The 24,992-nt window shown below is 40.8% G+C and overlaps 1 protein-coding gene across 2 annotated transcripts in view; it reads left to right on the top strand.

The window, feature by feature from the left end:
* arnt2 (aryl-hydrocarbon receptor nuclear translocator 2) overlaps positions 1-24,992 on the top strand; it is an 88,095-nt gene that overhangs the window by 17,528 nt on the left and 45,575 nt on the right. Inside the window, exons 3-6 of one of the 2 annotated variants that reach the window (XM_034127275.1) lie at positions 4,964-5,011; positions 7,316-7,517; positions 8,873-9,086; positions 14,179-14,281. In XM_034127275.1, the coding sequence (XP_033983166.1) occupies positions 4,964-5,011; positions 7,316-7,517; positions 8,873-9,086; positions 14,179-14,281 (567 nt within the window). Of the gene's footprint in view, positions 1-4,963; positions 5,012-7,303; positions 7,518-8,872; positions 9,087-14,178; positions 14,282-24,992 lie in introns of both variants that reach the window. The other variant, XM_034127267.1, reaches the window with a different exon arrangement.

Below are 24,992 nucleotides of genomic sequence, written 5' to 3'. Positions count from 1 at the left end.
TTTGACAACAGCGCTGATGCGTTGTCGAGATCTCCTTTAGAACACAGAACAATAAGTCAATCAAAAGGGGTGTGAAGCACCCAGCTTCATACTTCCTTTTGGACTTTTTTCCATGTAATTACAAACAAATATTCCAATGGAAAGCGTACTGTGTTCAGATTGGTTGATGTGATTGTCATAGATTGTCCCATCAGGAGCAGTGTGATCTCAGTATTTAAGGTCTGGCTGCTGACCCAGTAGTTTGTTCATATTCTGATCAGGCAATTATTGGGTTTTAAACAGTGTGTATTCTTGAAAGGCACAAAATCTACCTTTGCTATGCAGCCGCCCTGCCTTTCATCCATTTACAAATCATAGCTCTTTTAATAAGCTTAGTGGCTTTGTAGACTCTATTGTTCAAAGCATCTGGGAGCATACCGGTTATTTATTAACCATAGCGTTCTTTTATTCAGTAACCACTCACTGTTTATTGGGGGAACAGAGTTTTCAGTTTTTTTATATTTTCAGGCTTGGTGCCACAGAAATAGCACTTGGGTTACAAAAAAGCAAGAAGTTCTATAAGGGAAATAGTGAGTTTAATTCTATAACAGATTGTGTAACCATAGTGTTTCAGGTTTAAGTGTAGGTGGAGACGTTTTTATGTTTTGCTTTTCTTTCCCTCCTCCTCGGTCATTTGCTGTCTTGCATCGACTATTCAGCACAGGGGAAATTCTGCACAATGTATAAAAACAAAACATGTTGCAGGGTAATGCATATTAATGCATATGATAGAACAACTAGAACATTTCAGAAAATGAAAGCGATATATATACCAACATCTAAGATGGTATATAGTGTCATATCACGGTATTAGTATAATATCCATATTATATCCTAACAAGTAGGTGCTGTCTCACTATTTCTCTGCCTCTCTCACTAGCACACCGGGGAAATGTTGGCACTGCTGTTTTATTGATTTACTGAAAGATGGTGGTGCCATAAGTGTTGTTGATTTGCGACCATTAATAAAAAGAATATATGTTTAGCAGAATAGGCTGAAAGAGTCATTTAGTATTGTGACATCAAATATATGTTCAGCAGCGGTTTACATTACTGCTGCTGTCTGAAACGCCCCATCATTAAACATAGGGACATAGGCACCGTGCATCACACACAGCTAAAGTACAACACACTAATCTTATTTTCATGATATCACTGCACTTGATATATGTTCTGGTGAACTTCTTATCTTCACTGCCTCCATGATAGCTAACCTGAGCTGACGATACTTAACCTGTAAAGCATCTTCTGTTGTGACTTATGGAGAGATGTCTTTGTGGGTACTGGTCACACATAAATTATTGTTTTAATGATCACCATCTTCTCCTAATTTATCCTAGTAACTGGGTTCTTCGTGAAGGGGCCATAAAGTGCAGACACAGGGCCGGGCCCCATCGCTTCAATATGATATGTATATAGGAATTATTTAGACAAACACATTAATAAAACATCTTTTAAAGAACAATTACATTATTAATTAAAAAAATATTTTGATTCATGTTTTGGTCCTTTAAACTCCATTTTGTTCTCTTGTAGATGACGGGGAATACCATCAAATACTTAGTATTTGAGATAAGATAAGATGTACTTTACTGATCCTAAATTAGGAAAAATGATTTGTCATGACAAGGCATTGCAAATAATTTGAAAAAATAAAAAGGGTAGAAAATAAACAAACATAAAATATAAACATTTTAAAATAGAAAATTAACACGGAACTAAAAAGAAAATATAGTTGACCATGGAAACCTGCATAATGATAGACTTAAATAATGAATCACTTTTTAGTTGCTTTAGTTAATTTTTTGACTATTCAATGACTTGACCATTTTAGTTTTAGCTCTAATTTAAGAGGATTTTTTTCTGCCCCCTAGCAACAATGATGTGTCCTTTCTGAATGTTGGGTAAACATTAGCTCTTCATCCTCTCCTTATTAAATAATAATGCTTTTTCTGTCATTTTAAAAATGAAAGGAAAATGAGCAATGTGACTACAGTGCCGTACCTTGTACATCTAATCTCCAGGGGCCAGCTCGATGCATTTAACCTGTACACAGCATTAGGCCTGCATACACATGAATTAATAATACAGGTTTTTGGCAATACGCCAAATAAACTTGGCTCAGCGAGGCTACAGAAACTTATTGTCTGTCAATTATGCTTTATTTATTAAGGTGTGTGTGTGTGTGTGTGTGTAGTAGAGGCAGGTTGTAGTTCAGTAAGAGGATCCAAAGTCAACAACAGACACATTGATCCTCTCCTCAGCCCCTGATGCTGCCACGATGCATGAAGCCCCCAGCTTGATGGAGCATACCAAACAGCATACTGTGTGTGTACACGCAAATATCCAGAGGGAAGTGCTTAGAAGAAAGATCTGTGCGATAGCGAGGTATGCTGGGTTAGTTTTGAATATTAAAAAAGGTAGCTTTTAAACTGGTAAGATCGCCATAGTTACCCAGGCAAAACGCCTAACATGGCCAAGAACAAGTTATCTTTAGAGTTTTGGTTCGTAATTGGCTATAAAAAGCTTATTTGAACAATCAACTGCTTTGGAAAAAGCCATTGACTGTAACCGTATTTCCCCTTATGCTTCACCTGCTCCAGGGAGCTCACATTATTATGTGTTGGTACCTTTATATATACAGTCTATGGTTGGTACTCCCGGAAAGAAAGTTGTTTCCATTACTTTGCATAGCGTCCCCATCTTTATCAACCTTTACTGCTTTTAAGCTTTTGAATGAATTGTTGTTAAGTAATAACCCCTTTTAAGGCGAGAAACTAACAATTTAGAATACCAATATGTGATTAGTTTATCCCATTTTTGTGAATTTACAGGGATGTTTGAAGCTGCTGGCTGTATGAGAGCAGCTCATCAGCTTATCAATAGCACATATCAACAATGTTTTTGTAATTACCCTGACTGGCTGAACGGTAGACACGAGTCTGCACTTCATGTGTAGACAGATCCGTTGGCTTTTTCTGACCATATTCTCTATGATCAATATGGATGAGGGATAGTGGTGGTCTAATGCAGGGGTTCCCAACCTTTATTGTGCCAAGGGTGTGTGTGTGTGTGTGTGTGTGTGTGTGTGTGTGTGTGTGTGTGTGTGTGTGTGTGTGTGTGTGTGTGTGTGTGTGTGTGTGGTGTGTGTGTGTGTGTGTGTGTGTGTGTGTGTGTGTGTGTGTGTGTGTGTGTGTGTGTGTGTGTGTGTGTGTGTGTGTGTGTGTGTGTGTGTGTGTGTGTGTGTGTGTGTGTGTGTGTGTGTGTGGTGTGTGTGTGTGTAGTGTGTGTGTGTGTGTGTGTGTGTGTGTGTGTGTGTGTGTGTGTGTGTGTGTGTGTGTGTGTGTGTGTGTGTTGTGTGTGTGTGTGTGTGTGTGTGTGTGTGTGTGTGTGTGTGTTGTGTGTGTGTGTGTGTGTGTGTGTGTGTGTGTGTGATTTGTTTTCAGAAGATATTATGATAGTGTCGTTCGTTCCGGTGCACTCCGACAGCATTTAGCACTACATCGAGATTAAGATTAAACTAATTTATTTTGGGAACAGCTGCATATATGGAGTTAGCCATATGTGTGTAAATTACTGTTCATAAACATTTGAAAACAAATGCCGGTGTCGGACAGACACAAACACACCGAACACACAGAGCTGAGCTGAGCTGAGCAGAGCACACACACACATCATGCGCCTTGGTGACTGACTGGACATCTCCTTCATAAAACTAATAAAAGGGGGAGTAATCGGGCAGTTCGATGTGTGTAGAGATGTGTGTAGAGGTGTGTGTAGAGGTGTGTGTGTGTGTGTAGAGGTGTGTGTGTGTGTGTGTAGAGGTGTGTGTGGTTAACACGTAGCAGCCTGCAATCACTCTTAAGCTGTTCTGATGAAGTTAAACACAGCGAAGGCGGTGCGTAAAAAGGCACAGCTCTTTACCCGCTGGTGCTGCACTTCTCAGAGGCGGAGTATACGTCCCGCTGCCTCCTGATGCTGCAGCCATTTCATGAAGTGAAGGAGGTTTTCCTTCTATAAAACAGCTGTGGGCAGCAGATACCGTAATTCATAGATCAAGGCAGACTGGTTTACTCTCCTGTTTTGCCGATCCGGTGCTTAAACAAATAGCTCTACACCCCTGGCCGAAGGGGTCGGAAGGTTATGAGTTCAACTCTTGCCAGGAACACCACCACTAGTGTGCCCTTGAGTCCTTAGTTACTCCAGGGAGAATGTCCCTGTAATTGGTAATTGTAAGTCGCTTTGGATAAAAGCGCCAGCTAAATGAAATGTAATGGATGATCAGCTCAGGAAATACCTAATATATGCAAACCTGTTTTGTTAAACCGTCAAATCAATAATGACACTGAATAAAACCTTGCAATTACAACAAGTGCGCAATAATCATCACTTGTTGCCCATTTATTTAATCTCTTTCTTTTTCTTTGATCAGTGGAGCTGAGATATGCAATTTAAAGCAGAGGTGTAGAAACAGGATGTGATGCGCAGCACTCTGACACTCTACTCTGCCTTCCCTTTATATCACCTTTAATCTTTCCCTCAGGCTTTCTGATAAGTCATAGGAGACTATGTGTGTACATATTAGTAATTATACTGCAATGCCAATAGTACATTGTCTACATATGTTTGTCATGTTCTTTTATGCAAAGATGGATAATTTAAAAATATTCCAAAACCAAATAATGTCGAATGTTGTTGTTGGCTTTTTGAGCTAGCATCACAGCTAACTCCTGTCGTAGGTGTATGTTTTGAAACTGTAAACTGTGAGATGAGCATTTTGAGATGAAAACATCCACTCTTTTAAACTGATTTCTACTGCCTGGAAAGTGATTAGACATATTAGAAATCACCATCAGTTTGACCATGAGAGGGCGCTGTGCGTCTATCAGAAGTAGTGATTGTGTTTCCTGTGATTGTTTCCCAGAATGGACTTTGACGATGAAGACGGAGAGGGACCGAGCAAATTCTCAAGGTAAGAACAGTGAGAGCAGGCATTTCCTGTGAGAAATGTTCTAGAACTACTTCACAAAAATAATGAAAATCTGATAAATTAGAGTTGTTTAAATGAGCAAATTTAAGTTGTTTGATCTCATTTTTACTGCACTGAAATTCAAAGGAAGTGTGTACTAAAGTATACATGCACTTTAGTTTGTAACATTGTCTGTTGCATGGACACCTCATGGCTTACTTTTTGTTTAGTCTTTTTTTGATTCAAGTCTCTATCTGCCAATGCATATCAACCTTCCACTCACTTATCATTTATTTCCTTTTCTTCTTTCTCATAGTGTAGTGTGTATGTCTGTAGGATGTGCAGTAAGTAAAGACCTTTGTTCTGCTAAGTTGAGCGTTGCCAGTGCAGAAATACTACAATACTGCTTCCCTTAACCAACAGCTCTAGTTCACTGTGATGGAAAATACTCAGATCCTTTACTGAAGTAAAAGTACAAATACTGTGGTCTTAAAATACGTTCTGAGTTTAAATGTGACTTAAGTAAAAGTACACAAGTTTTCTGAGCAAAATGTACTCAAGTATCAAAAGTAAAAGTGCTCTGTATTCAAATGGCTCTTTTTTAAAAGTTTTATATTATTATAGAATATAATATAATCCTGTTTGTATCACTAATAATCACTGTGGAATGAATTTTGGATGCTTTGTGTTCTACAAAGTAAATGTATGCATTAACATGATGAATTTATACTCATTTATATATATATATATATAGTATAAATTCATCATGTTAATGCATACATATATATATATTTATAGTAGTATAAATTCATCATGTTATTAATGCAAATAGCATGTTGTAAAAAGTAGCTAATAAATAAATACACAATTGCATTATCATTGCACCTGTTACACCGGCCATGTTTTTACCATCAAGCATTAAACCATCGAGTCTGACATTATGTTGTGACCATCAGTGCACTTCAGGAGTACTGATAGTAAAGCTGCTTCATGATGTCTTTACACTGTGTGTACGATGAGTTACATGTGCGGTCCTCTCTTCTCTGCAGGTATGATGATGATGATCAGATTCCTGGTGTGGAGAAGGAAATATATGCCAGGTAGGCCTAGCCAGCTGGGGGCCACAGAGGATGTCCCCTGAGTCAGGGCCCCACAGACTGCCAGCCTGAACACTATAACCCCCTCTGATCCAAAGAACGTGACCTACTAATCAGTTATCCTCCATTTAAAAGTCCTTATTAGACCACACTTGAGTAGTTTATTCAGCAGGTGTGCAGATGTCAGTGAGACTGGACAACAGAAACACTGATAACTGACTTCTAACAACAAATCACATCACACTAAAGTCTTTCTAACCAATCATATGGCAGCCCACTCTCCAGAGTAGGCGTTCTGTGTCGCCACAGAAAATGACAGACCCAACCCCAAGTCCTCAACAGCTTCAATAATAAGAGCTCTGTCAGATAAACATGGAAACAAAGATGTCTGCTGTGTTGATAGCTCAATCCCTAAAGCCCCCCTAGACACAAAGTGGATGACTTCACATTAGACATAGGCCATTTCTCCATGTAAAGGTTTGGCTGAAAAGTTCTATCAGAAATAAGGTATTTCAACTTTTGACCCATACTTGATCTTCCCATGTTGCAGACATTTCACAGGTTTTCTTTAAAAATTTATATAATCATTTTATGTTTGCATCTAATTTAGTTATTTACTTTGATATACTACTAGATAATTACAACGGTAATATTGTCTTGGTATAATATTTGTATATACTGTATATTTGCTCACATAACAAATATGTATTGTGCTGTCATTATTTTTACCTCAGATATATGAGCCAGGCTTTGTAAACTGCATCCTGTCTGATGGAGCTGCTTACACAACTCATTTTATTTATTATTTATTGGCATGAATATTTGCCAACATTTTTGAGAAAAAGAGTATTGTGAAAAGTGTACATTTTACAGTTTAGGGTGATTAAAAAAACAATAACATATAAAATATGTTGCTGGCTCACCCTGTGTTGTTATGAGTCCTCAATCGTTTTCAAAGAGGAAACTCAAACCAGACATCTGAAAATAAAATAATGAGTATCTGGCATGCAGTGGTGACAGATTCCAGGCAATGTGCCTTCGTGTGTAAAGTGAGATGTAATGGTTTAATACCATTTAATTAAGATGAAATCAGATTATAGCTTGCTGTTGATGGACCCTTCAGTCATTCGGAAGAGAATGGTGATGAGTTTAGTCTCTCGTCTATCCTCTAAGTGTCTAACTGCTCTTCTCTGTTCAGAGAGAACCACAGTGAGATTGAACGACGCAGGCGTAACAAAATGACGCAGTACATCACGGAGCTGTCAGACATGGTCCCCACCTGTAGCGCGCTGGCCAGGAAACCTGACAAACTGACCATCCTGCGCATGGCTGTGTCCCATATGAAGTCCATGAGGGGCACTGGCAACACGTCCACTGACGGGGCCTACAAGCCCTCCTTCCTCACCGAACAGGTACTGGGTTACACAACATCCTTTAATATCATTCATTTCTACAAAGTCATTTTGGTAAAGACAATTGAGTTTTGGAGGGCTATCTGGAAGGCAGGATGCTCTTCCTTCAAATTAAAAGAAAGAATTTGATGGAGAAAATAAATTGCACTCCTTAGATTAATGTGGGGAAATTGTCTAGCGTTTTGATACCAAGATATTCTGTTTAGATGTCCAACTAATACTCTTCAATTCCCTGATCAGTACATGTGGAGTTATTCTGTGCATCAGATTAAGGGCTCACCTTAACAACATTTGCTCGTATTAAAACCCCGTTTGAAACTACTGGATTAATTCATCATGTGCTTCTGTACATCTGTTCCATTCTCACCACGCCTGCAGGGAACTTCTTCAGATAAGACACTCCCACTAACATGCACGCTTAACATAAAACTCATGGACACACAAACGACACCCTCACTATTTGTACTCTACACATAGACAGGCACCTTAAAACACACTCTCACACACATTAAAATATTAACTTTCTGGTCAATTCACTGTTTATTACTGGAAATGTTCCAAACTACTTGAAAGATTTTGATATTAGGGAATCCTGGGAATTGACTCTAGGCAGATCACAGGCTGAGGATTGATTTGAGACCCTGACAGTGGAAGGGGAGCCAGAGCGTGACAGTCAAATGTTTCCCAGCATGTTCTGTTCATTACCAAGCTCAGTGTCTGCCTCTTTTCCCATTGAGTCCCAAATAATGAAGGTATTGTGCAGGCCTCTTACCCATTTGTAATCATGGAAAATTATTACATTTACTTAACAGCTCATTATAAATTAGCTACCCACTTCAATTCAACACTGTCTCTACATTACATTACATTACATGTCATTTGTTAGACGCTTTTATCCAAAGCGACAATCCCCACAGGAGCAATTTGGGGTGAAGTGTCTTGCCCAGGGACACAATGACATGCTGACTGCAGTGGGACTCAAACTTGCTATCCCTGATTCGAAGTCCATCATACAATCCACTGAGCCACAGCCTATTAAGAGAGAGGCAAAGGGAGTGCTCTGATGTTAGATGTTAGATGTCAGGTACTGTGATCAATGCAAATGCTGTTTCCACTGTTATGATAAATATAAAAAGTAAAGAAAATTACACATTTTCTGCATATAGTGGTGTATTTTTTTTTTATACCATCACAGTTTTTCTTAACATTCATTTTGTACATAAATATTGCCTTGTAATAACAACAAATTGAATAGTATGATGGTATGTGTTTTGTCATCAGATTCTTTCGAATGCACAGCCCTACTTTTTCTGTGTTAATGTGTGTGTGCACGTGTTATTCTCTGCTCCCTGTAGGAACTGAAGCATCTCATCCTGGAGGCGGCGGACGGCTTCCTCTTTGTTGTTGCCGCGGAGACGGGCCGGGTGATCTACGTGTCGGACTCGGTGGCGCCGGTGCTGAACCACCCCCAGGCGGAGTGGTTCGGCAGCACTCTGTACGAGCAGGTCCACCCCGACGACGTGGACAAGCTGAGGGAGCAGCTCAGCACCTCGGAGAACTCCATGACAGGTACAGAAAGTGACCTCACAACGTCCTGTTGTTGTCCACGCAATTTGTAATTACTAGTTGGCAACATTTCTCTTGTTAATATAAGATAAGATATAGATTAGGTAAACCTTTATTTATCCCCTAAGGCAGGGGTTTTCAAAGTGTGGGAAGGTGAGCCTCCCCTCAGAGAACATAAGAACAGCCGTGCCCCCCCCTCCCAATTATTATTGCTATTATTATTTGTATTGTTGTTGTTGCTATAATGCAGGGGTATTCAATTGCATTTCAAAGAGGTCCAGTAAGAGAAAATGAAGACTGTTTCTCTCCTCTTGTCTTGTCTCTGTGTGTGTGTTTGAATCTATCGTGCTGACTCACTGACTGCACCGATTTGATTGGCTGAGTAGTGTCACCTCCTTAAAACATTAAACAATAACTTTTTTAAACCTTTTTATCTTTATGTTTTAAACATATTGTATAAAACTCCCCCACTACTTGGACTATTCCTTGCACCCCTCTAGAATAAGCCCGAATGGTCTCAACCATATTGAATCAGTAACGTGCACTTGTTGTTATAACAAGATCGCAAGGACACTGGTAGCGATCGGACAATTTAGTGTTGTTCAGTTTGTGTGTTGTGGAACATGCGTGTGCGTGCATGAAAATATACCACACACCCAATTACAATAGCATGTTCAATTCACTACCCTGGAAGTTAATAAAGTTGTTAAAGTTGGAACAGCCTGTGGACAGCCGTTCTTCCTTGCACGTCAGTCGCCGACACCTTCTTACAGAGGACAGGTAAATCTAGCTGCAGCACGACCCGTATATTTTCGCACGCCGTGTTCTCAACACATATTTTTCTAACATTTTCAATATCATGGATACATCCTTATATGCTCCCGGCAACACACTGAACGTCAACTTTGCCTCCTTTTTACACTCACCCCTACTTTAGTGGGAACAATGAGTCTGCGTCCTTGACCGGCACTTGCTTTTGATCAAAGTCAATGCGGAAAACCTGCACTCACGCAGGTAGGTGGAGGTGAAGGGAATGAGCACTCACACAGGTAGGTGGAGGTGAAGGGAATGAGCACTCACACAGGTAGGTGGAGGTGAAGGGAATGAGCACTCACACAGGTAGGTGGAGGTGAAGGGAATGAGCACTCACACAGGTAGGTGGAGGTGAAGGGAATGAGCACTTTTACAGCCTTTTTGGCGAGGTGGGGGAACTCGGTCTCCACCCACAGACAGTTAAGTGTCACTTAACTCATCTTTTTCTCGTTATTTTTTGTCTCACGCGCGCCTCCCCTGAAGCTCTCTGGCGCCCCCCAGGGGAGGCGCGCCTCACAGTTTGAAAACCGCTGCCCTAAGGGAAATTCAGGTTTATTACAGCATCAGAATAAGAGTGATGAGCTCCTCATCTTCACTAGCTCTGCATGGAGGGATAGGAGGGGTTCTCTAGGATACTGTCCAGCTTCTTCCCCCCCCCCCACCTCCTCCAGATTGTCCAGTTGAAATCCAACTACAGAGCGAGCCTTCCTTGCTAACTGTTTTAGCCTGCAACAGAAAAAGAAGAGACCCAGGGAAGCTGCTAAAACAGGCTGCCACTCATAACTGCTCAGACTTGCAGCTACACACAGTTTCACAGAGTGCTAATTACTGTGAAGACACTGCTCTAGCAGAGCATACAATCAAACACAAACATTGTTGTGATGACACCATGACTTAGCTATGCATGACTGTTTCTAAAATATACTTTTTCCGGCTACGTACATGCCAAAACCGATATGTCTGAAGGTGAATATTTACCATTAACTTGGTAAGGCTCTAGCAGAGAGTACAACCAAACTCAAACATATTCATGTTATGTAAGATATAAAAAACTGTACTGCTGTAAACTGAAAGTATGCTTTATGTATCAGAAGGGAAATATATTCCTGCCTACACATTTGTTACAATATTGGTCAGGAAGTGTGTGTGTGTGTGTGTGTGTGTGTGTGTGTGTGTGTGTGTGTGTGTGTGTGTGTGTGTGTGTGTGTGTGTGTGTGTGTGTGTGTGTGTGTGTGTGTGTGTGTGTGTGTGTGTGTGTGTGTGTGTGTGTGTGTGTGTGTGTGTGTGTGTGTGTGTGTGTGTGTGTGTGTGTGTGTGTGTGTGTGTGTGTGTGTGTGTGTGTGTGTGTGTGTGTGTGTGTGTGTGTGTGTGTGTGTGTGTGTGTGTGTGTGTGTGTGTGTGTGTGTGTGTGTGTGTGTGTGTGTGTGTGTGTGTGTGTGTGTGAAAAAAAAAAGAGGTGTGAATTCTGAAAAAGTCAGTTATTTATTGGACTTCATCTGTGCCACACTGACTGATTTTTTAAATGTAAAAATGTGTGACATCAGAGTGCCCACTAGAGGGCAGCCTTGCATTGTTGAAGCTCTTCTTCTGCTGTGAGTCTCCTCTGTGTGTCTGTCAGTCCATCTGACCCCAGAGGCCCTCTGAACAACAATGAACCCAGCAGAGCATTGTAATCCACACAACACAATAATCTGCATGTAGAGCTGTGGCAGGGGAAACACACACACACACACACATACACACACAGCCTTTGAAGTGTCAGCGCTTCTCACAGTCCTGTTTCCTTCAGTGGAACTAAAGCAGTTTGTTTTGGAGGCTCACTCCTTGGGCTGTTGAACTGTGTTGTGCGTGTTGCAGAACTGCATGCTGGTCCAGCTCACTGATGGAGGACTGAACAACAGTACCAGGCCAGAACACCAGCTGTTGTTTTCTGGAGTTCTTTGTGGGAATAACGAATAAAGAGATAATTTAGGGGAAGTGGATACAACTTGTTATTCAGTCAACTGAGGGCTGTTGGCAGGTTCTTTGTGGAGGAGTGGAGGGGGGGTCACAGTGCTGTCACCAAGTTTATTGTTACAGTTTGTTTATAGGTAGCCAAAAGCTGGCATAGCATAATCCGCTAACTTGCTTAGTCTACTAGTTAAGTTAGCCCAACTCTGAACCTCCAAATATTTACTCGTGCACTGGTGGGTCTGCTCTGCTTACATACGCAAATCACCACGGAAAGCTGGGTGAATAAACAAACTAAACCAGCGTACATAAATGTCATATGTTTGCCCGGTGTCTAAAGTCAGAGACAAACCAGCCCTCTGTGTTCAGGCCTCCTCAAGAGCTGCTGGAAGAGTTGTCCAGAAGCTATGGATTGAAGTATCTCAATTTTCAATAAGCAGCACCAGTATCGGGACCGATACAATTCTAACAATACCCATCCCTAAGTATAAGTATTTTTATTTTCTTTGATTTTTGGAAAGAACAATTGCAACAGTGCTGTAGTGCATATTTCACTGTAGTTCTTGTAGACTTTAATTGAATCTCTCTCTGCAGAATTATTTACATAAAGAACCAAGCCCATTTGAAGACAACAGTGCTTTTGATTGAGCACAACAGTGTGTAGTTGGTCTCACACAAATCTGGTCATGAATAAAGCAAGTGTTTATGTATGTTTAATTTTGCAGGACATATGAGGTGTTTTGCCCTTTGGGTGTGTGGTTTTGGGAATTGTGTTAAGTGTTGTGAGAAAAGGAGCTTGTTTTCAGAAATGTGTGCGATTGATAACAACTGTAATAAAATGGAAACAAAGACAACTTTTAGAAGTTCTGTCAGAAGGGACCGGTTTACTTTAGATGCTATTAGTGTTGGTCATCTGACCAATATGATTTTAATATCAAATAGCAATAGATCTGTCCTTCACTCGTGTAATGAATGTATGTAATCTGTTGCTGTGTTTTCATTATGTTATGTCTTTAAAACTCCAGAGACTGTGTCTTATGTCAGCTTCTCAAGCATACACGTTCTGTTTCAGGAGATTTTCAAACAGAAAGATGGTGATGTGACTGCTGGGAGACAGGAGGATGAGTAGATGTGATATTCTGGCTCTTGTTAGCCTGTAGTTCTGTCTGTTACAGCAGAAAATGTATTTTCAGATCTTTCTGAAATCCCAAAAGCAGCAACTACTCCTGTCATGTTGTATTTCAGGCACATCGGCTTTCTCTGGTAAAAACATTATGACTGCAGCAAAACATGTCACTGTAGATGACAGGATGTTCTCCTCCGTACGAAGGCGTGTTCGCTTGTATAATAAAAACATTGCTGTTTATAATTACTTCATTTTATAGCAAAAGTTTCCCCCGAAGAAGAATAACCAAGAAGAAACATGACTCATCATCATTATGATGACAAAGACTTGTTGAGTGATCTTAGTCATCAGCACACGTGCAGCTGTTGTTAGCTATACGTCGTTTTTTCTTCAAATGATCATCAGCAACAACAGCAAGCTTTCATATGTAGAGATAATGTGAATATGCGTTTACTTGTCATATATTATGTAGATCACCATGAAAGACTTGAGGTTGGTTTATAGAACATAATAAGAACTGAGGTACAGATTCACAATAATGCTCAGAATATGTCCTATTAGAAATGTCTTCCTCAAATTGCTCATCCTTACCCAGAAGATATTATTAAACTGATTTCGTACGCTGAGTTGATCTAACCATGACTGGTAAACAAATGCTGAGTTTATCTTTAAAGAAGTGTCCTGATAATGTGTACAGTGTTCACCACCAGCTTTCATCACATAGGTGGGAAAAAGCTTAAGAGAGTTGGTGTTTTTAAAGATTGTGTAAGGATGAATGAATGTACTGCAAACAGCAGCAACAAAAGCAGAAGGGAATTTCTGTGCAGAAAATATGGCTGGCTTATTTAATCACAATCTTGATTTGGTCTTATATTATATGAGTAATTTCTCTCTTCCTTTTTGGTCGGAGTCTGTCACCAAGATGTTTGAAGTGTGGCTATATTTGAACCAAAATTACACTTTCTATATCTGATCCTCAAAGATGATTATCACAGATTTTAAATATGTTCATAAAGATGCTGCTCTGACACAACACACAGTTGATCTGAGCTGTGATCACAAACTGAATTGGTGTTTCTGCAGGTTTCTTTCTTCACAGTTTGAAGAGTAATGTGTAAATGCTTCTTTCCCTGTCTACATGGTAATGTTTCTGTGCCCTGTTGTGATGTGTTCTGTTGTAATGTGTTCTGCTGTCTGTGTTCACAGGACGGATTTTGGACCTGAAGACAGGGACAGTGAAGAAGGAGGGGCAGCAGTCCTCCATGAGGATGTGCATGGGCTCCCGACGCTCCTTCATCTGCCGCATGAGGTGTGTGTGACCGTGTGTGTGTTTCTGACTCTATGAATGTGCTTTTTTTTAAACGGATTCAGTGAGCATTCAGAATTACACTCATGAACTTGTGTTACATTATCTTGGGTTTTCAAACTCAAACCCCTACATTTCCAAATCTTCAAAATGTTGCAGTATTTAAATAATTCCACCTTTTTCAAATGTTCTTTATCACAAACAGCCTGACATATTTAGCTTAAGAATAGGCCCGGTCATATGTTTAAATAATGGAGCACTAATTTTGATTTTAAGAAAAGTTAATTTTGTTAAATCGTTTTTATTGCCACCTATGTCCTCTTGGTAACATGAGTTACACATGAAACCATCAGGATACTGTAGAGAAATGCTTCTCAAGTGTTTTTATGTCAAGGAAACTTGACACTCAAGGGCCCCACTTAATATTTAGCTTCAGGGACCTTCATCTGAAATATTTGGGGTGATGAATGAAAAATGGCGGCAGGTCGGTCAGGTGCGGTAGTTGTCCTGCTATTGTACACGCTAATTTTGACAATTGTACAACCGGTAAACATCAATGCAATTCAGCAATCTCTCAACAACAAATATACGAATATAACTGTCAACTATGATGATCCGATCACTCATGGGACTCATCAGTACAAACAAGATCCACCATGTGTCCTGGCTGCTACTCTTCGATTTCCACAGTGGTACAACACAAGGAGGAAAACGGCAAAAACATCAAGCAGGCGACAAAGCAACGAGGCTCTGATAATAGCCATCTGTCTGCTTCTGTCTGGGGATATTCATCAATGTCCTGGCCCGACATCAAACGAAGCAAGCTTCGCTGACAGTGTCACCTGTAACTCTAATTCCCCTCAGGTAAATATATCTAGAGGCCACTTGTGCTCCACTAACTCAGCAAACTCACCTAGTTCAACCTGCACCCTCCCTGAGCACCACGGAGGATCCAGCAGTCCTCCAGCTGCAATATCCAGACACCGGCCTGGGGTGGCCCAACAAGGGCGATCCAGCAGGGCGCCCACTCCCCCCGAGCAACACGGACGAGCCAGGGGTTATCCAGCGGCGTCTCTTCGCCAAGCAGCGGCGTCTCTTCACCATCCAGTGGCAGCAGTCCAAGGAGGTCGACAGATATCCAGAATCGAACATACCTTGGCAAAAAGGAGAGCAGTCCTCGCTACTAGTGGAATCCTTGCCCGCGGCTACACGCGAACTGTCACCGGTGAATTCACCGCCAGCAGAGACTTCTTCGCCAAGGAGCCTCTGTCACCGGTGAATTCACCGCCAGCAGAGACTTCTTCGCCAAGGAGCCTCTGTCACCGGTGAATTCACCGCCAGCAGAGACTTCTTCGCCAAGGAGCCTTGCAGCGAAAATGACAAAATCTCCGACGGTTCCAGCAAGTAACAACAGCGTATGTACAGGTGTGGTTCCACACAACATCTCACACAGTGACAACAGCAACAACAACAACAAGCGTGGTAGGGTAGTAAACGGAGCAATCCAAATTGGAAAGTCGTCCAAACTGTAAACAATGCAAGAATTATTTGGGATCTGAAGGTAAAACCAAAGGGTATATTAGGGGGACACCTAAATATACAAAGCCTAAAATCTTGTCTAAAAAGTGACCAGATAAAGAATATGTTACTTGAGTCTAATTTAGATGACCTCGGCTTAACAGAAACTTGGCTTACGGACAACTCTCCATCTGCTGCCGTACAACTTCCGGGTTATAATAGCTACAGGAGGGACCAAATGCATACTAAAGGGGGCGGTGTTCTAATTTTCGTGAGACACCATCCGTTGCAATGAAATTCTATGGCAAGACCCAATCGATTTAGAATATGTAGGCCTAAATATGATCCTGTCGCCTCAGATGTCCTTTACTTTAATAGTAATTTATCAACCACCTTCTTCAAATGTTAGCTTCTATGATCAATTCAAGAAGGTTTTATGTCAATATGATTTTAAGAAAGAGGTAATTGTAATGGGTGACCTAAATTTGAACTGGGAAGACAAGTCGTCAAGGAAGAAGCTTAAGCAAATTACTGATAGTTTTAATTTGACTCAAATCGTTAAAGGCCCAACGCAAATAACAAACAGCACCAGTACCCAGATTGACCTAATTTTAACAAATAGACCTGAAAGGATTACAAAATCATACAATATGGTAACAGGGCTGTCAGACCACAATATGGTGCTGGTATCTAGAAAACTAACTGGCAAACGGTTCACTGCGCATGCAGGTAATAAAGAATCATTTGGCATCCCAAGAAACAAGCAAGAAGACTTCAGATCAACTATACAAAACTTAGATTGGGAAAATCTAGTACTTGAACATAATTTAGAAGTAACTAGTCAAAACTTTACGGGAAAACTATAGGCCACAATCAATGAATTTTCAATCATGATAAAACATAAAAACAAGAAACAGACTCCCCTGGATGAACGGACATGTCAGAAATGTAATGAAGGAGCGGAACAGTGCCTTAAAAACAGCCATAAAATCAAAGATGTCCCATGATAGACATATATTTGCAAGGCTAAGAAACAAGGCAACAAAGAAGTCCGCTTTTGCTTTTCTCAGTTCCCTTATAACAATTATTGAAAATGTTCAGGGCAACTCAAAAGCTATATGGAGCCAAATAAAAAAAATTAACTGGTCAAAACAATACTACAGCCAAGCCAATTCAATTGAGGGTTGAGGGCGCAACTCTGCAGTGCCCAGCTGATGTGGCACATACACTCAATAATTATTTTGTTGAGTCAGTGGCTACCATAGCCCATAGCTTCATAGCTCAGGAAGAAAATGCACTCCCTACTGTCAACACTAGCGAGCCAGCAGCTGTTCCAAAGTCAGTGTCTGAGACAGAGGTTGCGGAAGTAATAGCCAATCTGAAATCCTCAAGGGCTAAGGATATCTACGGTATGGACACATTCATGCTGAAAGAGATTAATTCCTCAATTGTTAAGCCACTAACGCATATCATTTAGTGGGAATGCTGATACAGCATTCCAACTATATGTTATGCTACGGACAAAAAGTTTATTATTCCGCCGACTTATTTTGGCCCTCTTCTCCTCCCGCATTCAACATCGCAGAAACTCCGTTCAAATATCAAAACGTTCAGCTCGGTCGGGAATCGCAGGCTATTACTTTTATCATTCATAACTTTCATAATTCCAGAGATACATCCCATAATACATCACATTTTTAACATTTTAACTTTAACATTGCGCAGCTCGTTAAGGCAGAGATGTCACAGCTAGAGTGTAGGAAATCTTGAAATTTGCCTTCATATTTAAAAAAAAAACTGCCATATTAAAAACTGCCAATTCCCAAACCCTACATTTTTCATGACAAATGTAGGAAAACATCTCGTAGCTTGAAAAATGACAAATAATTAAGCAAAAATAATTAAGCAAAATGCCTCTTAAGGGCATGAAGTGACAAAAACTTTCAACATGTCTCCATTAAAGCCCATTGTAATTTCAGGCTGATATTTCCTCACAGCAGCAGCCGCACACCTTTAGTTAAACTGCCAAAAAGGCCATATTATTAACCCGAAAGTACACACAAATTACACTTCAGATACTCAACTTCCTTGACATGCTTCAGGTTTTGAAATTTCACAGATATCTGTACAGTTCTTCCACAAAACGTTCACATGTAAGAGGTTTATCTCATTCAGAACAATGGAAACCTATGATCTCTGCAGAGCTCGTTAGCTCAACTATAAACACCTGTGTAATGGAACACGATGATGTCATCACTCCAACTGACATGCTCAGAGCAGCAGACTTCAGATAAAGGTTAATGGTCCTGCCCTCAACAGCTCTACGTCAATTATGGGGTGTCATCATCATATGCCGAAGATCAAGAGAAGAGAGAGGGCGATCAAGAGAAGAGAGAGAGTAATGTAACCTCCTAATGTAATGTATAACTCCTATGAAAATGTTCAAAAAGTGCTCAAACTTCACATGTGTGCTAACAGTCCAGCCGTGAAGACATCTACGGGACAGTTTTGAGATTTCTTCAAATGCCGTTGCCATGGCAACACAATGCTCGCCTTGAAACACGGTTTTATCATAACTTCAGTGAAAATACTCCAAACAGCCCAAAACTTCACAGGTTTGGTAACGATGCAGCCATCAACGCATCTAAGCGTATTATGGGGTGTCATCAAATGCCGTTGCCATGGCGACAGACAACTCGCCATGAAACACGATGTCCAATCGACACGGTCCAATCGTCCTCCAATCTTCACTTGTATATCACCGGTCCATGCCTCAACAGCTCTACGCCAAATCTGAGATCTCACCAGAGATGGGGTCGTTACTAAAAAAAAGTAATATATTATATATTACATATTACTTTAAAAAAAAGTAATATATTACACGACTTCGTTACTCTCTACATAAAGTAACTCGTTACTTTACTCGTTACTTTACTCGTTACTTTACTCGTTACTTTACTCGTTACTTTACTCGCAGGGCCGGCCAGCCCCTCCCTGCAGGCAGATCACGCAGACTGCTAAAGTTTCAAATGTTCTCTTTAGTTCAGTTTCCATTGTCGCATAAGACTGATCCAGATAGCTCTGACCATGGCTGTCCTCTGTCTCCTGCTATCTGTATTTTGCGCAGTATATCTCTGAACGATGCGATGGTGATTCCACTGTGCAAATGGGCAACATTACCTCTACTATGAAGGATGCTACAAGCCTGTCCATCTCTGCTTTGGTTACCGGTCCTCCAAATTCTTGCGGCGGCGCACTCACAACATCCTCACTCTGGGTTCGGGGGTCCTTAGCTATTAGCTTCACCTTAGCATGTGTTCTTTGCAGGTGTTTGTTGAGGTTTGACGTGGTGTTTACAGCAGTGGATAACAGCTTCTGGCCTGGACACAGTTTGCACCTCACCGTCACATTCCTGTCTATTCTTCGGACGAACTCAAAATAATGGGCATACCTCCACCCCTCGAAAGTTATCGCTGACTCAGCCATTTTTATGCAGCACTGCACGCGGAGATGTGGACGTGCAAGTCGCGCAGATTACGTACATATAAACCTGCGGCGGAAACCCCTCTTGTCGGTCAGTGTGATTATGACTGATTTTATAAAAGTAACGAAGTAACGCGTGTCGGGGCAATGTTAGTAACTGTAGTGTGATTACTGAATTATAAAAGTAACGCGTTACACTACTCCGTTACCGACAAAAGTAATATTATTACATCATATTGCAAAAAATGCTCAACTTAAATTTTTCTATAGAATTCACCGACCTCTTTAAATCGTATCTTTCATCCCGCTCCCAATAGCCGCTTTCACACCAAGTACTTTGCCGTACTTAGTGCCGGCACTTAGTCCCCCGGCACTTAGTACCCCAGGGCACTAAGTACCAATCGCGTTCACACCGGCATACTTTTCCCTGAGGGAAGATTACGCAAATGAGCCGCTGACGTCACTTCGTCTTCTTCTGCTTTGGGTTTACTGGCAGGCCGCAAACAACTTCACGGCGTATACTGCCACCCGAAGTCCCCGGCCGGAAGTCCCCGGAGTTGGGGACTGGCTTCAGTAGAAGCTGCTGGGACTCCCTAACCCTGAAGCCTTCCGAGTAAATCGCCAGAACGCCGACACCTCCTCATCACTCCACCGCTCCCATGTTTTTTTTTGTGTTGCCATAAGTTATTCTCTCTCCGTTGGTGCGCGGGGCTAATGCTAATAATGCTAATGCCAGCAAATACAATGGCGGCTTCAAAAAACTTTTCAGAGTTTTACGGGGCGTGGTTTGCAATTCGCCCAGCCAATAGAAATTGGTACTTTTTTGGTACCACCTCTCTAGCAGGCACTAAAAATGGGGGTAAAAGTTCCCGGCACTAAGTACTCTTTTTGGTGTGAACGCGTCATAAGGGGTACTAGCGGAACTAAACGGGAAAAGTACGGGGTAAAAGTACTCCGGTGTGAACGCGCTTAATGTGTTAAAATTGAGAACCATAAGTCTAGTGCGCTATGTCTGTCAACTCGAGTACCGCAGGGCTCTGTATTGGGCCCAATCCTGTTTAGCATGTACATCAATGATCTGCCTTCTGTGTGTGGTATCTGTATCTGTATGTGATGTATTAATGTATGCTGATGATACAGTTGTTTTTACTCATGGCAAAACCGCAGAAGAGGTTGCAACCAAGTTGACTGATGTCTTGGTGAATATTACATCCTGGCTTAACAACAATTGTTTGCAACCAAATATTTCCAAGACAGTGTATGTTCTTCTCCAAGGGCCACAGCATTGTTACAGACCAAGATGTTTTCTTCTCTGGAAGGAGACTACAGGAAGTCTCAGAGTATAAGTACATAGGAGTAAACATTGACACAAACCTCAGTTTCAAAACCCACATCAAAAAGGTCTGCAATAAAGTGAAGTTCAATCTGTCAAATTTCAGATACATTAGAAACTTCCTATCGACTGCAGCAGCAAAGCTATACCTTAACTCAATGGTTCTCACCCACATCAACTACTGTCTGATAAGCTGGTCAAATGCACACTCTACAGCTCTAAAACCACTGGAATCATTATATAAACAAGCACTCAAAATACTAGACAAAAAGCCATTCCGGTATCGTCATTGTCACATTGTTAAAAAGTATAATCTGTTCAGCTGGGGAAAAAAAAAATTCTTGCTTTTAGGATGCCTATCACCATCTGGCAAAGGGACTATCGGTGAAAACTAGCCTTTTGGCTAATTCGAGTACATTTACATGTTTTTAATATGTTGATTAATGTACACTGTCCCTTGTTTTAAATAAATAAATTCAATTCAATAGATTCTAGAGTTATAAACTACAGTTGAGGAGATAACCGAGGAGGAGCTGAAACCTAGTATCAAATTAGTCAGTATTAGGGTTCGGTTAAATTGTCAAGAATAGTCTTTTCCTAACCACTATTACTCAGGGTAAAACATCATGGGGTTAAGGAAAGATGTGATGGAGAATTCATCAGGATTTAGGAAAGAGACTGGTGCTTAGAGAATCCTACTGAACTCACTCACACTATTATTGTATGAAAATACTTTGACTAAATAAAATATTTTGCAATATAACTTGTTAGGCCTACACATCTATCACTATGCATATCACCATTTAAACATTTTGAAAAAAAGTTAAGACACTCCACACAACTCAGTAAACAAACACTGAGAAACTTTTGATAATTTTACTGAAATTAGTGCAATGTTCCTATTTCAGCTTTTGGTTTAACATATTGTTAAAGTTCAAACATATAAGCAGTTAAAATGCTTAACCGTAACTTACATGATACGCATTTCTCTTTCACAATTGGTTGTTTTCCTTTCGTAAAGGAGTGTTTCCTAAGCCAAAGGAGATCTTAAAGGAAAACTGAAGCGCCTATCTTGTCATCTAGTGATGGCTGTGGCTCAGTGGGATAGTGCACTCTCCTTCGGATCAGGGAAGAGCAAGTTCTAGTCCCACTGCAGTCAGCATGTCGTTGTGAGAAGTGGCAAGACACTTCACCCCAAGTTGCTCCTGTGGGGACAGCCCACAGTACTGAATGTATGGAAGTTGCTTTGGATAAATCAAAATCAGTATCAAGTTTATTGCCAGGTTCATTTACACAAACAAGGAATTTGCTTTGGTATCTGGTGGTGTGAACATAAACAATCTATCGCCCAGTTGCGCTTACACCAATAGTCATGAAGTGTTTTGAGAAACTGGTGCTTTCCCATATCAGAACAATCATCTCACCTGACCTTGACAAGCATCAGTTTGCCTACAGGCCAAACCGCTCCACAGAAGACGCCATCAACTCAGCCCTCCACACCTCTCTGACACATCTGGAACTACCAGGCAGTTATGTGAGGATGCTATTTGTGGATTTCAGCTCCGCATTCAACACCGTCATGCCCCACAAACTGGTCAGCAAACTGAATATTCTTGGCTTTGGCTCTTCACTTTGCTTGTGGGTCATGGACTTCCTGACTGACAGACCACAGCAAGTCAGAGTCGGTAAGCATCTATCATCCCCCCTTATACTAAACACAGGAACCCCACAAGGTTGTGTACTTAGTCCCATGCTCCTCACACTCTTTACCAACGACTGCACCCCCATCCACACCTCCAACTCCATAGTCAAATTCGCAGGCGACACCTCAGTAGTCGGTCTTATTACAGACAATAATGAGACAACCTACAGGCTCGAGGTGGAACATCTGACGGACTGGTGTAAGGAGCACAACCTTGTCCTTAACACCTCCAAAACTAAGGAGCTCATTGTTGATTTCAGGAGGACAAAAAAGGAAGTCCATCTCCCCCTCCACATCCATGGAGAAGCAGTGGAGAGCGTGGAGGACCTACGGTTCCTTGGAGTCAACATCTCCAATAAATTAACATGGACCTCAAACACCTCAAACCTGGTGAAAAAGGCACAGCAGAGACTGTTTTTCCTGAGGAAACTGAGACAGGCCAGGCTTCCACAAAAACTGCTGGTAAACTTCTATCGGTCGACTATTGAAAGCACCCTGACCAGCTGCATAACTGTGTGGTACACCAGCTGCACAGCCGCAGAGCGGAAGGACCTGCAACGGGTGGTGAAGGCTGCTCAGCGCATCGTTGGGACTGAGCTGCCCAACCTTGACAACATCTACAGGAGTCGACTGCAGAAGAAAGCCAGCAGTATCATCAGAGACATCACACACCCCGGCCACTCACTGTTCGAACCGCTGCCGTCCGGCAGACGGTTCAGGTCAATAAAGTCACGCACCAACAGACTGAAGAACAGCTTTTTTCCCAGAGCTGTGGCCTCCATCACTCCCATCCCTGTCCAACCACAAAACTCACTATAACTTTGAACATGCACACATACAAACACACTACCTCCCATCAAAGACTGCAGCCAAAAATGCCATATGTTATTTATTTATTTGTATATTTATTAAGTATCAAACAGATATTTTTAGTAACTATTTATATTTAAACATTGTAGCTTTTCTTTATTAAATAATCTTTAAAAATGTATTTTAACATTCTGGTAAAGTGCATTTAAGTGATGACCCTGATTACTGCTACTATCTCTGCTTTATCACTGCCTTTATGGATGTGTTCTTATTTATGTACTGCAGTGAGAGATGCCAACTGAATTTCGTTACACTGATGTGTGATGACGATAAAGATATTCTATTCTATTCTATTCTATCTAAAAAACAAGTTGCAAAGTAGATTAGTGAGTGAGCTAACTTCAGGGAAAACTCTGGGTTTCCGGTCCTACGACGCTGGTTCTCCTCTTAGCGGGCTAGATCTCCATGGTAACTTATGCTGAACGGCTAACCTGCTCCCGAGCAGGTTGGGTTCCAGGATAAGAGATCAACTCAGTGAAAGCACCGCCTGATGACCAATCAGAGCTCAGTGTGCAGAGTTTAAAGCGATCAAGTCATATTACAGGAGAAAGGAAATACAGAAAAACTGCCGTTGCAGGAAAGACGGCCGGCAAAAATCAACTGACTGTGTGAATGTGAACATTAATAGAATATCACCGTGTGCAGCTCACACAGTGACAGCCATTAGACCGGGGGTCTCCAACACGTCGATCGCGAGCTACCGGTAGCTCGCAAGCCCTCAATAAGTAGCTCGCCAAGCAAATCCAAAATGTAAAAAATACACCCAACAATAAAGGAAATGTAATTAAAAGAATCTACCCTATGCATAAACGAAACCTCAATCATAGCGAACTCTATCTACTTACTACAACTCTATATCTATCTAACACCCCTCCTCCCCCCACCCCCCACAATGAATATCGACCAATCACGTTCTTGCTTGATTTGCGGGACCAGCGTTGCAGTCTGGAAGAAAAGCAATGTGGAGCGGCACACTGTAAAAAAAGATCGTAATTTTACAGGAAATAACTGTAAATTTTTATAGTAATTATCATGTTTTTTTAAATAACTTGCAAAATCCTGTAAAATGACAGATATTAACTATAAATTAACAATCCAAAACATTATTTTAAGTATTTTGACAATAACAACAAATAACGATTATTTCATTTTTTTTTACAGTACATTTACTATATAATATTTACAGTATTTTTGCACTTTCAGAAAATACATGCAGATGTACGTAAAATAAAAAGTATTATCTGTAATTAAATATGTAACTCGTAATATAAAAGTGTATTACTATTATAAGACTTTAAGATATTTCTTTGTAATTTTAAGGTAAACATAAAACTGTAAAAAAAAGCGTCAAACAAAAAAAATGTAAAGTAAAACATTTTTACATAAATCATTTTCTCAATATTCGATTGAATCCACCACAAACACAAAATATCCAATGTTGAAACAAAAGTAAATAAATATGTTTTCATTAAATTCCTAACTTACTATATTGTAAACATCTATAGTTGACAATATCATTAAAAAAAATAAAAATCTTAGAAAGTGGAGAAATCTCTGCAGGGAGGACCCAGGTTTAAAACACACACTGTTATTTACTCAACAATAAGTCACAGTTATCCTTGTTTTATTGATGTGTTCCGTTGCTGTGTTTTTTTTCCCATTGGTCAATATACAGTAATAAGCCTTAGTCTTTCATGCAGTATAATGTGCATGGTTTTCGGATTCTGGCCGACAGCCAGAACTACGGCACTTGAATTGGAATTCAGCCATAACACGGCAGACAAGTCAGGCATGTTTGGAATGAGTCC

This window comes from Trematomus bernacchii, unplaced genomic scaffold, assembly GCF_902827165.1.
Source record: "Trematomus bernacchii unplaced genomic scaffold, fTreBer1.1, whole genome shotgun sequence".
NCBI lineage: Eukaryota > Metazoa > Chordata > Actinopteri > Perciformes > Nototheniidae > Trematomus > Trematomus bernacchii.
Note: the sequence above shows the minus strand (reverse complement) of the source record. Positions and strands in the feature narration are given on the sequence as shown.